The following is a 14,922-nucleotide window of genomic DNA, read 5'->3' as shown; positions in this document are numbered from 1 at the left end:
GCAGGTCTTCCCAGGCAATCCAGTCCTCTATATTCTCAGTATCTTCCACAGATGGGCCCTGGAAGATTTCTAACATGAAATTTGTTCTGAGGAAGAAAGATCACTAAAAAGCACATGATCTCATGAAGATGTATGGGTCCCAAAAACTGTCCTTCTGAAAAGAACTACCAAATTAGTTTGTCACCTTAAGATACCACTATTTGTGGGGTGAGAATGACCAAGTGACCAATGATTTTTCACATGAAGCTTACATCAGGCTTTGCTTTCCAGACATTTTACATCATCAGTGCAACTCCGTTGATTGTATCTTCTAGATTGACGCTTGGAATGATGCATCCATCATCAAACTCTGTTCCAAAATCATTTGAAATTGGCAGTTTTCAGGTATCAACTTGCAATGGCTTAACACTCAAAGCCACCCTAAGGTTATACTGAGCAGCTCACCTGGAGGACCCCCCAGAGGGTGATCCATATCTGCCATGATGTGTGGAAAAGATGACGCTATTTGATTCGAGTGCCATGTTTCTCAGACTGAGCCTCTTCTACAATGTCCTTCATCTGCCTCCATATCCCTCTCCCTTTAACTGATGAGCTTTCCCTGACCAGCCCCCAGACCTCCCGATGGCTTCCTTCCACCAGGAACCCCCACAGACACGGAACACTCAGCACTCAGCAGTAAACAATGGGGGAAATTTTGCTCAGTGAAGAACTCCAATGCTGCAAAAGAAAGGGTGTAGTTTCCAAAACTGTCATTTTGTTCACATGTGAAATTTGACCGTGTGTAAATAATTCCCCAAATCTCCAGCTAATGACAGAAATCACACTCTAAATTAATTCCACATCACAGGCTAGAGACAAACCTAAAGGTCTAATCTCACAACTTTTCTGACTCTCCCTGCTCCAAACAAACCCTCTTAAGTCAACCTTCTCCTTTCTCAATAGAGTCCTGCATATAGCAAAAGGGATAAGTAATTTTGTACATGATTTCCACAAGAAATTGTTTCAAAGAGAAATTTAAGAATAAACAACTACCCAAAATGTCTCTTTGTAACAAAATGTGACAGAGGGGAGTTAGGACAAATATCTTATATTTACACGGAAAGTAAAACCGTTTCCCTGGAAACAGATCTGAGCAGTTATGCAAATGACATGAGTTAGCAGAAATCTGACCCAAAGAATAAATGAAAGGGACAAAATGGCTAACTGGGACACAAGTCTGTTCTGCGGTCATCAAAAATAAGAACAAATGTGAAAATTATGTAATGTGACAGTCCTGGTATTTGGATAAAAGTGATGGACATAGTGCTGTGGAATTCTGGATGTGCCCCAGTTCTGGGAACATTCATGGTTTGTTCCAGGGAAGTTTACATAAGCATGGTCCCTTGTTTAGCCCTCCAGCTATTGTTCTGTTTTTGCTCTGCTTTGTTCTGTTTCTTTCCACTACACGTTCTCAGCATGTTGTTTTCTTCTCCTTCATTGACTGTGCCTATCTCCTAAATAAACATGGCACTTTTTCACTGGATAAGATACCCAAGTACTATGGTGAATGGACTGATGCTTGTAAAGTAATCAAGTCTCAAAAGAAAAGCCCCTTGATTACTACCCATGTCATCTTACCCTGAGAAGTCTCTTACTTGACTGATTTCTTTGTAAAAGAGAAAAGGGCATTTACAAGCTGAATGCAGAATGAAACAGGAAGGGTTCAAATTATTTAATGGGATCAGATTATGATATATATATATTATAATATTTATCACACTATATGATAATGTATTATCATAATTTGTATATATGTACACACACACACACACACACACACACACACACTAGATTATCCTAGATTTAAATGTCAGCTCTACAGCTTACTTAACATGTGTCCACTGTGTTCCTATAAATACCTTCCCTGCAAGCAGTTTCGCCTACAACTAACTGGCTGTGAGGCCATTTTGCTGAAAAAGACAAAATATATGGTTGACATCACACTAGAAAATGATAATATATCAGTTTTTGCAAATCCTTTGGTGAGCTAACCTAAGCCACATTCTGTTAAAATTTTCAACGTTTTCAAGAGACTTATACTCATGAGGAATCATGTAACCATTTGGGGGCCAGGAGGATAAGAGGAGGTTGATTCTCCTTTTGCCTCCAACTTCTAGTATTATGTCATAAATTTGGAAAACACAGCAAGAGAGAACAAGCCGTTGTAACTAAATTAGCTAAAGAATCGATCATTAATGCCTTCAAAAGCTGTTGGGAATTACTAGCCGCCTCTTCTATTTGCTTAACTTGGAAAACTTCTGATTCTGACAGGTGGGAGGGATGACTGCTCACCAAAGGATTTGCAGAAACTGGTATTTTATTATTTTCTACTGTAATCAAAACAAAACTGTCAATCAACCAGTTATTTTTTTCTTTTATAGCAAAATGGCTTTACAGCCAGTTAGTTGTGCTGTGAAACTACTTGTGGCAAAGGTGTTTATGATGAAAATACCTAGAACCTTTCTAACAGTCTCTCCTTAGCCAAGTTATTTAACTTCTCTGAACTTTACTTATCTTTGTGAGGACAATAATATATAAAAGAATACACCTAAAAAGTAAATATTTACTGAATATCAAGTATATTGTAAGCACTCAATAAATGCCGGTAGTTCCTATGATAGTGGTTATGACCAAAACATTGATATTCTTATAAGCATTGGAGCTGGAGCTGTCACTTAACACATAATGTTCTCCTTTGCAACATGAGATACAGGACTAAAATCCAGGTCTCTTTACTACCAGAATATATATACTTTTTGCACTATTCTAGACAGGGTTGAAGAATATTTACATTTAAATATGGGAATGTCTGATGTTGTAAATATTCACTTTAAACAAAATAAAATTTAAATTGAGAGTGTCTTGGACTCTGGAATCCATGCTGAGTCTCCATGCTGAAACCCATCTAAGCTAGTAAATGACAGCAAAGTAATTACACTGAGTGTTCTTTCCACTGCCAATGAATCAAAAAGTGGAATTTGTTGCGGATGTACCTGAATGCCTGGGACATCAGCTGTCCTATGAGAAGTCATTACATTTGCTGAGTATCTACTATCTGCCAGACACTGAATCTACAGAGGATTCAAATTGAAATGAGAAATTATTCTTGTTCTCCAAGTGCTTACAGCCACTAGTAAGAATCATAGCACATGCTCACTGAGGACAAAATGTCAGGTAAAATAAACTCCATGAAGACGAACATAGTGCTAGAAAAACTCAAAGAAAGGAATGATTAATACAGGCTGGCTTGGGGATGCCAATAGGGTAGGATGAGGGTAAGGACAGGATAGCTCTCTATCCTAGAATTTCTAGGAGGTGAAAAATGGAAGCCCTTCAAAATATGTTCAGAGAGAGAGGGAAATGAAGACAAACCCAGATGGTATCATCAGGATAAAAAGGCAGAGCAAAATGGTATACCTCGAACATTGTGCACTGATTCATCATTTCACAAAACACATACAGACCAGCAATTCAGTCATCAAGATTTATTCACTCTTGGAGATAATGAAGGCTTTAGTATCATCCCAAATAAACGTCTATCTCTACAGTCAATTTTGATCTCCTCCCAAAAGAAAGCAATGCTAATTCATTAATTTAAAGAAGTAAAGCTCCACTTTGATAGGCTTTTCTTTAGCAACCTATCATTTCTATGATTTTAGGAAAAAACTCACCAATGAGCAAAATTAAGCTTTTCAGGCCTGTTGCTTTAAAGAGAAGTCAACATTTGTGAAAATTTTCAGAGTAGGTAACTAATAAATGAAAAGTTAATATGTCTGCATCATTTAAATCTCCCAAAACAAATTTGCAAGATTGCCTCTATCACTATTTTATTCATTCACTAAGAGTCCAGATGACACAATTAGCTGGGTATTGACATTATGATAATAAAGAAGCTAGTTAAGAAAGTCAAAACGTGATTTATTAAAGGAAAAAAATCAATATCAATGTGTAATGATCTTAAGTTCCAATGGTATTATATGAAAAGAACAATTAATATGCATTCATCTCCCTAGAAGATTTCAATTTCATATGTTTAGTTACTTGTGAGGAATGAAAGATAGGACACATTAAAGCGTGCTAAAATCTATAAGGCACCTTGAGAATGTGGGAAATGATCATCAACTAATGAAAGTAATAGGTATTCAACAAATACCTTTTAAGGAGATACTAAAATAACCTTGTGCCAGATGCTACAGAGCCTCCAGCACAGGTAATTACCCCTGGTCTTGCAACAGATTAACTATCTAGGAGGAAAGAGAACGTATAAACCTGGGCCTAATCCAGGCCTCTGAAGGTGGTAATAAAAGTAATAATATTATTGGTATTAACTACAGTAATTTTTCCATTTATTGCTAATTTCCTGTGTGCCACACACAGATATATTGAATTTCCCAGTAACATCAACATCAAAAAATAAGAATAAACCCCAAGTATCCCATTTTTTCTTGCTCATCTCTTGTGCATGCATTATCTATATTTATCTAACCCTTTTGAACTGTTTATATTTTTAACACATGACCAGTAACAACTTCTACTTTTCATTACCTAGGCTTCCTTTTCAATCAGTCAAATTTTCAATCGAATTTTTTCAAACTGTTAAATCTGCCTTGAGGTTAGATTAATAAATGGCATGAAATAGCTCTAATTCTAAGGAGCTGATATTCATATGGTTCTAAATATGGGTAGGATAGTTTCCTATTTCTGTCCAATTTCCTCCTATGTTATACTCAACACCTTATTCAAGACCTCAGTGGGGTCTTGTTGATCACAGGAGCACAACGGAGCAGCAACTTTAGGGACTAGGCTATTGGTGACCCTCTAGTTCCTTTCATGGGTCTTAAATATTAGTGCTGAACCTGCCCCAGACTTGACTTTGCATTATTTTTTATAAATGTATTATTTTCTCTTTGGTTAAATTTTCTCTCTCTTGATAACTTTCCAGAAAGTCCTTCACATATCCTGGTGTTCTCATCTTTGATTTTTGTTTTCTTTCATGTTTGGGTTTTTACTTTTTGGAACAATTTGGCATCATCTGTAAATCTGAAGAGTCCAGATGCCTAAAGATAATATTTAAATTCTAAGATAAAATTCAACACAAGTTGGGATTCCCCAGACTTACAGACAGTTGTTTGTTTATGACTGCACTCTGTTTTCTGCCTTTTATCAATATATTATTCCTTAACCATGCCAAAATACTCTCAACACTGCCATGTACAGTTCTTCTTTGTAAAAATGTAGTAGTGGTTTTTGGAAATTCTAAAAAAAGTACATCAATTGCCCTTTTTCCCCAAGTCCAAAAAATAAGCTACAATATTAGTGAGCCTCAATATTTCTCCATAGAACCTTGGCTACATGTTTGTGCATTTACCCTGTGTTTATCTATGAACCCTGTCAGATTCCCAGGTAGGAATGAGAGAACTAGAAGTTCATCATAGTTCTTAGAGTCTTTTCAAGAGAGGTCCTTAAGGATAGAAATCTGCTATTCTGTAGGCACAATGATTTTTGTCAAGTAAATTACATATTTTGGCTATTGATAATGATTTACTCTTGAGTTGTGTTCATAATCTTAAGTAAAAAGGTCCATCTCCAGAGATTTATTTACAGCTGTTGGTCATACAACAATAAAATGATTCAGTTGTGTTGGAAAGAGTCTTTGCCCTAGCGAGAACATATAGGGAGAAGCCATGTTCTGAGTAAAGGATAAGGTAACAGAACTACTCCAGAAAACCAACACAGTTGGTAGTCAGAGAGGACTCTTATCTGTAGAATTTTGACAGACATATTTATGTATTTGAACAGACTTTCCCTCTCTGGAATGAAGTTATTTGGAGGACAAAATCCAATCCAATCCCAATAATATTCACTTAAAATACAAAATAGCAAATTCAGATGTCCAAAAAGCACTCCAGAGAAACAGCACCACCATCTACAGTTACCCTGAAAGAGAAAAATAGTTCCTGGGTCTAATTGGCGTGGCTACAAAGAAAACTAAAGGTGAAATCAAAGCATTAAGGTATTACTGAATTTTTACCATTTCTTCTAACGTTCTGGTGAAAACAAGAGCTTGCTTTTTATCTTGGTCAAATCAAATTGATTCAACCACATTTTAAAATAAGTCATTTATCTACAAATACAGTGAAAGCCCAATACATAGCTAACCTTATCATTTTCCCAGTAGTATTTAGCTATAGAAAAAGAATTATCTAGAACAAATGCCAGAGAGTCCAAGTAGCTGAGATTAGAATTCTTTACTATTTCTAACCACTTCATGGTGCTATTTTACAATAAGAGTGACAACCAAAATGGGGTGAAGAATCTTTCACAGCAAAGATGATTTAAATACCTGTTTGATTATGTGATAGTTCAGCTTCTCCTCTGTTCCTCAGTTTGGCTGATTGTGTAGTTACCATGTGCCAGTTGTTTTGTGACTTTGTCAGAGAGGTATGTCAAGAAGATGACAAAGAAAGGACTGGCTTTTGGCAAATGTTTATGTTTCTTGCAAATCTAGTTAAAATTTTTTGTTTTCTCCAAGAATTTATTTTTTCAGAATTGAACTTTAAGAACTGCCAATATTTTTAGATATTTTTTCTTTCTTATTTATTGCTTATAAATTTCCTCTTTAGATTCTTGAATTACCAATGGGATATTATAAAAGCAAAATATTACAAGCATGATTCATGCCAAAATATTTTACAATTGTTTTAAAAGCAATCTATTTCTCTCTGAATTTCTGTAGAACCCATGCTAGCCATTCCAATGACAGATGAAAAATATTTCACAGTAAGATGTCAGTTTCAGAAAAGAGCATCTTAGACTCTTAGAAATATCTTAGAATTACTTAGACAGTCTTACAGTCTCCAGAGAAAAATATTCCATAATATTTATTTCTAACTTTATTGTCCTTAAGTTAACTCCAGATGTAATCAGGTTTAAGTCATAAGGCACCCTGAAAGCTGTTCTCAAAAACTTTAGATGCAAAATATGTACTTATTAAACTTGCATTCAGCCAGTCCATATCACCAAGCTTTCTCCTTTTCTTTCTTACCGGTGCAGCTACCCACAAGATAAGTTTAAGACTATACAGATCATTTCTCCATGACAGTAATAAACATTCATACAACCTTTGGAAGAATAAAAGATAAGAGGCAGGACATATTCAAATTATTTCATTTAAAAGCAACTTAAGTTTTAAGCTCATATATACTGCTGAGTTTCACATACATGCCTGAAAAGAACAAGGCCTCACAGAGAACTGCATACCCTGTTAGAGGACCAAAATAATAATAAAATATGAATAATGATTCATTATCCAGTAATATGAAACATAATAATTCCTATTTCCATGTAATTGGAGTAGCTCAGCATGTTACTGGTTAGGGCTTCCTTTGTTATCAAACTTGCTGAGAGTAAGAATAGAACACAGAGGGAAAAAATGGCCTGAGTGGATTCTAGAGAATTAAAGATGCTTTCTTGAGCCTAAGACTTGAGGCTAAAGTCTCAATAGAGTACTATTTAGCCTTAAAAAAGAAGGAAATCCTGCCTTTTGTGACAACATGGGTGAATCTGGAGGACATTATGCCAACTAAAATAAGCCAGACACAGAAGGACAAATACTGCATGACACCATATATATGAGGAATATAAAACAGTCAAACTCATAAAAGCAGAGAGTAGAATAGTGGTTGCCAAGCGCTGGGAGATGGGGAAGTGGGGACATATTAGTCAAAGGGTACAACTTTCAGTTACACAAGATGTAAAAGTTATAGAGATCTCCCGTACAGCATAGTGCCTATAGTTAACAAACTGTATTGCATACTTTAAAATCTGCTAAAATGGTAGCTCTTATGTTAAATGTTCTTACCCAGAATTAATTAATTGAGGCAGAAGCAAATTTTATGGGATGATGGATATGCTTATGGCATGGATAGTGGTGATGATTTCACCTGTTTATACTTATCTTCAAACTCGTCGAGTTGAATACATTAAATGTATAGAGGTTTTTATTTTAATCATACTTCAATAAAGTAGTTTTAGAAAAAAAGACTTAAGGCTAGCCAAACCCACACATCATAAGGACTATTAAGTAACTCTTCTGACTATAAATTTTGCTCTTGCCAATTGGTGGCAAGCCATTTTTATGAGAGCATGTAAAAAGTGATCCATTCAGATGAAGAATGGAAATAAGTTGCAAAAGAACAGTAACAAAAAGATGCAACTCCTTAAGTATCGATGTGCTTGTGATGGAGAATATCCTCAAGCTATTAAGACAAAAGACAGAAATATATGAAATGCAGGAATGGCTGACTTACAACCCCCAATTTATTTCTGACCATTTTAATGAAAACCTACACCATTTATAAAGAACTGAGAAGAGCGGTCAGATTTATTTCCTGTGGTGGCTTATCTGGAAACACAGTAACTTCCCAGTCAATCCATTGAAGAAAATTAAACTCATACAATGGGTAAAGGCTTATTTCACCATGATCTAGAATAAGTGAAATACTGAATGTCCAGAATATGAAAACATTCAAATGCCCACCACTGATTTCATTTCTTGAACTTGAGGGGGTCCAGTCATAAAACACCAATGGAACTGTCTAAGCTATCTCACAAGTTGAGAAGGCAATTCTGGGGGAAAACAAGGTTGTGATTGGACATTGTCCTACCCAAGGACATCTCCTATCCCATAGTTCAAGAGATCAACATGGAGTGTTCATCCAAAGATTTTTCATCTGATGTTGGGACCATGGAAACCAGGAGGGTGAAATTAACAACTCCAAAACCAAAATAATTAGAGAAGTCTTGGATGTTTAGCTGGAAGAAAGCATTTATCAGGAGGTGGGGAAAAATAAACAAACAAAAAATTTCCAAAGCCCAAACCACTGTTATATTATCTATGTAATAGCCATGATACTGGGTATGGATCTCAGATGTTGTGAGAGGATGGAATTGCATCATCATGTTCTTAATACAGCTGTTTTCCCCTGAGGTAGATATGAACATTACTTGGCCACCATGACATGTGTATTATATATGGGTGCTGCCCGGTAGAGCTGGATAGTTTCCATCCCTCCACATAACTGTTAATATCCCTCAATCTTAGAGGTTGAAGAGGCTCTTGGCTTGGAGTAAAGGAGCTAGAAGGAACTAGATTCTTCTTTATAATCCCTTCTCCCTCCCACAAGAGAAATAAACAAATCAAAACAAAACCAAAACAAGAAAAAACCATTAGACAAACTGGGGTGGGCTTGATTGAGGCCAGACTGCAGAAGAAATAATCAGGGCCCTTGAAGGGAAACAGAAAGTTCTGCACAAACACGTTGGCCCTGCACCCAGTAAAAACTGAGTGCTGGCCTGGAACCCAGTCTGGCCCTGCTGCCCTACTTAAGGCAGTACCTCTTAAACTTTAGAGTTAAAATTGTGATTCAGATTCAGTAGGTCTGGAGTGGGCCCAGATACTGTATTTCTAATAAATTCCCAGGTGATGTTGATATTCTTGGTTCATGGACCATGCTTTGTTCATCAAGCCTTTAGGGAGCATAAATGGGTAACCTGAAAGAGCTAGATCAACAGTATTTGAGACAGTTTTTCCCTTGTGAAATGGTCCATAACAAAATAGACTCCTTTCCCCAACAATCACACTACCTTCCTCTCACACATTACATCACTCATCACAGTTGGTTTCTGATTGAAGTAAGGGCCTAAAGTTAGTAGATCCCTTGTTTCATTAGCGGCTCTGAAGTAGAACATGAAAAAGAGAAAGAAGAAGCAGAAAGAGGCAGGAAAGTAAGCAGTGGGTAGCAAGTCAGGCCACAAAAGAATACAGGGATTAATCCCAAATCACCATAAGAAATAGCAGGAGAAGAAAATTACTAAAAAAGACCAAAAACTGCTAGTAAAGTAGATGGAGATTCAGACCATTATAATTTGGGAATATTAATACAAAGAGGTTGGTAAAATACTAGACATAATACTAGACATACAAATTAAATCTACAGCAAAGCATCTAATTGAACCTGTGAGGCAGAGAGCTCCTAAAAGTTTCTAGGAAACACTGAATGATAATTAGAAACTAATTACAGTAATATGAAAATTGTCATTGATATTCTCTTTATTTCACAGCTAACATTGTTGGTTTATGTTAATGAACATTAAAATAATAACAGGCACTTCATGGTTCAATCTCATTCTTACTTTTTAATTAAGACCTTAATATTGTCAATCAAGAGTTCTTCCAATACAATGCTATATTGGAATTGTATTGGAGGTATTATTACTTGAAGAACTCAATCAAAATTTTAGATTTACCATTAGAGCAGGTAACTCTAACTTGAAGCTCAGCTTAAACTGATGGGCAATCCTTTTGCGTTCAGCCATTAAATTCCTGAATTAAAACGCCTCTGGATGGGCTATGCACTATTTAATTGACCACAGCTCCCAGTTCAGAAGGGCAACTTAGTGAATTTATTTGCCTGGATTGTGAATGCATTTCAGTTTACAACACCAGTATTGAAGTATTTTAAAGAGATAAGTTCTCTTTTTCATTGGTTGACAAAATACAAGTAGTTTTCATACTTGTGTTTAGAGGTAAAGTTAACTCTCTGAGTTATTGATGGCAAGAAGCTTAATACTTACTCGACGATACAGGACATATAAAAAAATAACTATAAGGCAAGGTGGGGCATAATAACTACCAACAGGGAGGCAAAACAACAATAACAACAAGTCTTTTGAGAGAACAGAGAACAAAACTCAGGATAGTTTTCTCCAAAGAGCTCTCTGAGATAGCTGCTGAAGAATGGACAGAATTTAATGGTCAGAATGACCTCGAAGTCTGGAAGTAGAATACTGAGGAAGGAAGAGATAAAGTCCCAGATATGGGAAAATATAGGGCATCATCAAGGAAGAACAAGAAACTGGAACAAAGTGGGACTGAAAGGCAGTAACAGGAAAAAGAGAATATGTTTTATTAGAGCAAAATGTCATGCTACTGCAGCTCTTATCTGCTCCATTGCTTTCTCTCTTTCATCTGAGAGCAATGCAGCTATTAAACATCAACATCTGGGCCTACTTATTTATGTTCTGGACCTAATTATTACCATTGTACCAAGGCTGAAGGATTCCTGGTCATTGGTCTTCTTTTGATCCTTGTTCACAAGAAAGCATCACACAACTCTTGTTCATGAATTCCATCAAGCACCCTCCCCTCCACATGCTCAGCACCAGCCTCCTTACTCTCCTTACTGGCTGCGAAGGTTTGGGTCTTTCTGATTCTGTCTCTTCTCTAAGTCATGCCATCCAAGGACAAAGCACACCCGAGTCCCCAGAGCTTGGCCATTCACTGTCTCCTGGAGCCAGAGCACCTATTTCTAACTTATTATTATCCATTTTCTCTAGGGCTTCTCTAGTCACTTTCAACCAAATCTGTGGCGTTTCCCTATTTCTAATAATAATTCCTATATCTCACAATCACCCAATTAAAAAACAAAAACCATTGGTTCATGTCATCTTATATCCTATATACTTAGTTATTCACCAAATCCTCATGCTTTTTCCTCTCTATTCCTCCACTCCCTGGCTATCAGATCCTTAGCATTCAAACTATTCCTACAAGAGCCTTATACCTATCACAGTGACAAGGACCCTTACTGAATATCAATTCACCCCAAGCACTTTCATCATAACATTCTCTGCAAAAATTGTAGGTATCTCCATATTTTCTGTTATATCAGAATTAGATTCTTTGGTTGGCTTTCAAAGACCCTAGACCCTCCTTATTTGACCCAACTCTACCTGTTCCCATCTATCCACCCTGTTCTTAGCAGTTTGGTCACTCCCAGTTTTGCATGCAGAATTGGTTGAGGTAGTAGTCTTGAGGCTGATATAATTCCTCATTTTTCAAACTCAGCTTATCACTGCTCTTCAGGAACCCTTTCTTGCCTCTTCATTGATTTTTGTCACCTTCCTAACTTTTGTATATAATCTACAGCACACTGTTTCATACATCTATATTTTAATATATATATATATATTTTCTGTTATTTCACATTTGTTCATTATGTCTTTGCAACTACTTTTGGGTAAGGTCATGAATTTTTCTTTTTTTTGCTGTTTTGATTTGTTTTACTATCAAGTCAAGTATCCAACATGATGTTGAACATGACATAAATTTTTATAAGTAATTATTGAATAATGAGTTAGAGAGAGCGTCAATAGTAAATGACTAGAATAGATTTTACATAGTTATATGAAAAGTGCTGGAGAAAATAGTGTTACATTGAATGCAAACTTACCAGAGAAGACACTAGGTATCTTGGAAAGAAAGCTTTTGACGGTACGAATAGGAATTCCATTTTTTTCATCTTGCATGCGTGCTATGACGTCTTCCATCTAAATAACAATAATAAAATAATTAAAACGTTTTAAAAGTTGAACTTTTTGAGAAAAATCAGTCCTCATAAGAATTTTGTATACCTGTTTTCCCTAAGAATAATGCCATATTTTTGTCTTTCTATACTTTGTCACATTAATATTTTCAGTTTGGTTAAAAGATGATTGCGAAAACAGAAAGAAAGGTGGCTATTTCAGAGTTCATTAAGCTTAAGAAGAATTTTGTGCTTGGAATATTGCCTCTCTCCTGGTTTCACATTCTTTGGTTATAAATGATCAGAAAACATTGTGATAACAAGATCCACATTTCATTAATGTTGTCTCTACTGAAGTCAGTGCAAAAGAAAATAGAAGACTTAAAAGCATCAATTTGGGGCTTCCCTGGTGGCGCAGTGGTTGCGAGTCCGCCTGCCGATGCAGGGGACACGGGTTCGTGCCCCAGTCCAGGAGGATCCCACATGCCGCGGAGCGGCTGGGCCCATGAGCCATGGCTGCTGAGCCTGCACGTCCGGAGCCTGTGCTCCGCAACGGGAGAGGCCACAACAGTGAGAGGCCCGCGTACCACACACACACACAAAAAAAGCATCAATTTGGATTTTCTCTTCAAACAAGAGAGTTTATATGATTTGGTTTAACATAAATCCACAACCTGACTAGAAATACAGGACTGACTGTCAGCAACTGCTTCTTCTCTTGCCCAGGCATTTACTAAACTGACATATAAAATTTACATGCATGCACACACATGTACAAAAGTAATAAAATGAATGTCACACCATAGCCTTTTGCTAATTTAGTACCTTCTAATGTATGTATCTTTCTTTCAATCTGATTAGTACATTCTCTTTTGTTTTTGAAAATTTTTCAGTTTTAAATGGCTTTGCTTTACCAAGTCTAATGTGGAACTTAGTTCTGAATAACATTCATTCAAATCACAGCTTCAGACTTTTGTATGTGCTTCTAAGCCTGTGGCACACATATACACACAAATATACACAAGTTGTATTGATAGTATGAAACTCAAAATCTATTATTTACTCATCTCACAAGCAGTTACTTATGACTGATTCTAGACCAGACTTACAGAGGGCACTACGGATGTGAATATGAACATAATACACTTGCTGCCTTCAAAAAATTCAGTCAATATTGAAAACAATGGGTGAGTAGTGAAATTTGGGTAAGGTTTGTCGTTTAGTTAATAGTGTAGTACCAATATCAATTTCCCATTTTTGAAAATTATGTTATCATTATATAAGATGATGAAATTAGAGGAAGCTGAATAAAGGGCATACAGGGACTTCTCTGTAAGATTGTTGCATCTTTTCTGTAAATCTGAAATTATTTCAAAATAAAAAGTTTTAAAAAATCACAGTCTAAATGTTGTATCAAGTAATCATCAATCAACACGGCTTCAGAACAGTTTTCAATGAAGAGATCTTATTTGCCTGGATAAGTATTTTCAGATTTATTAACATGAGAAACTAAGATGTGGGAAAATGGGTTTCAGATCTTCTCATTATCATTCATGACACTTTGAGTAAGCTAAGCAACTTCTCTAAGGTTTCGTTTCCTCATGTGTAAAATGTATATAATAATATTTATAACAACTATTCCACAACCTTTGTAGGGTTGGGTTGGGGTGGGAGGAGTACAGTATTTTATTAAATGATACAGCATATATAAAACACCACACACAGACAATAAATATTGGACTTCAGATGTCTACACACACCACACCCCTGATACTTTGAGCTGCATATTCTCCACTCCTTATGTTCCTTTTCCATGTGGAGGGAGCACCATTAGCCTAATTCTCCTGCCTCTCTCTGTTCCCTAACTCACTTCACTCTGGGGAGCTGCGCTGACTTATCAGGTAAAAGAGTTGGGAATGAGAAATTGGCCTACAGAGCCCATCCCTTTCCTGTAGGGAAGCCCATATCCAAATCTGCTGATGTGGAGAGGCCTACCCCAGTGGGTGAGTAGTCTGTTAAGGACTGGGTTTTAGGATTAAGTCTCCTGTGTTCACAAACACTCTTCAATATAATAGCTTTGTCAGCGATCAAGGTGATACCGTGACCTCTAACTGCTTTACTCTTTGGTTGTGATATTCAGTGGGTTCAGAATTCACCTAGGAAAGGAAGTCTGTTTTTTTTTTTTTAATCAGACCCCCCAAAGACCGCAACAATATTCAGTTCTTCACATGTAATAAAATATTTCATCCAATTATAGAAACATGAAAAAATATACACTTTTATGGCTTTATTTTGTTGTTGTTTGTCCTTCATTTACTTGACACAATGCTGAGAAATGAGGAATAAGCTGCTTTGCCTTGCCTAGTATCAGCCTGTAAACCCTTTTATCATCAGCTTAATGGTTTAAACTAGGCCAGCTTAGATGGACATGGAAACCTCTCTGACTCCCACTTTAATCACCTAAGATCCCTGGATGTGACAATCATCACCTCTGGCTGGGTGCTGAATTAAGGTCCAT

The 14,922-nt window shown here is 36.5% G+C and overlaps 1 protein-coding gene across 1 annotated transcript in view; it reads right to left on the bottom strand.

The window, feature by feature from the left end:
* Positions 1-14,922, bottom strand: part of RGS7 (regulator of G protein signaling 7) — a gene marked incomplete at its 5' end in the record, with an annotated part of 606,922 nt that overhangs the window by 295,029 nt on the left and 296,971 nt on the right. Inside the window, one exon of the mRNA XM_082667794.1 lies at positions 12,333-12,429. Within this exon, the coding sequence (XP_082523920.1) occupies positions 12,333-12,429 (97 nt within the window). The remainder of the gene's footprint in view (positions 1-12,332; positions 12,430-14,922) is intronic.

This window comes from Grampus griseus (assembly GCF_964374135.1).
Source record: "Grampus griseus genome assembly, chromosome: 1".
NCBI lineage: Eukaryota > Metazoa > Chordata > Mammalia > Artiodactyla > Delphinidae > Grampus > Grampus griseus.
Note: the sequence above shows the minus strand (reverse complement) of the source record. Positions and strands in the feature narration are given on the sequence as shown.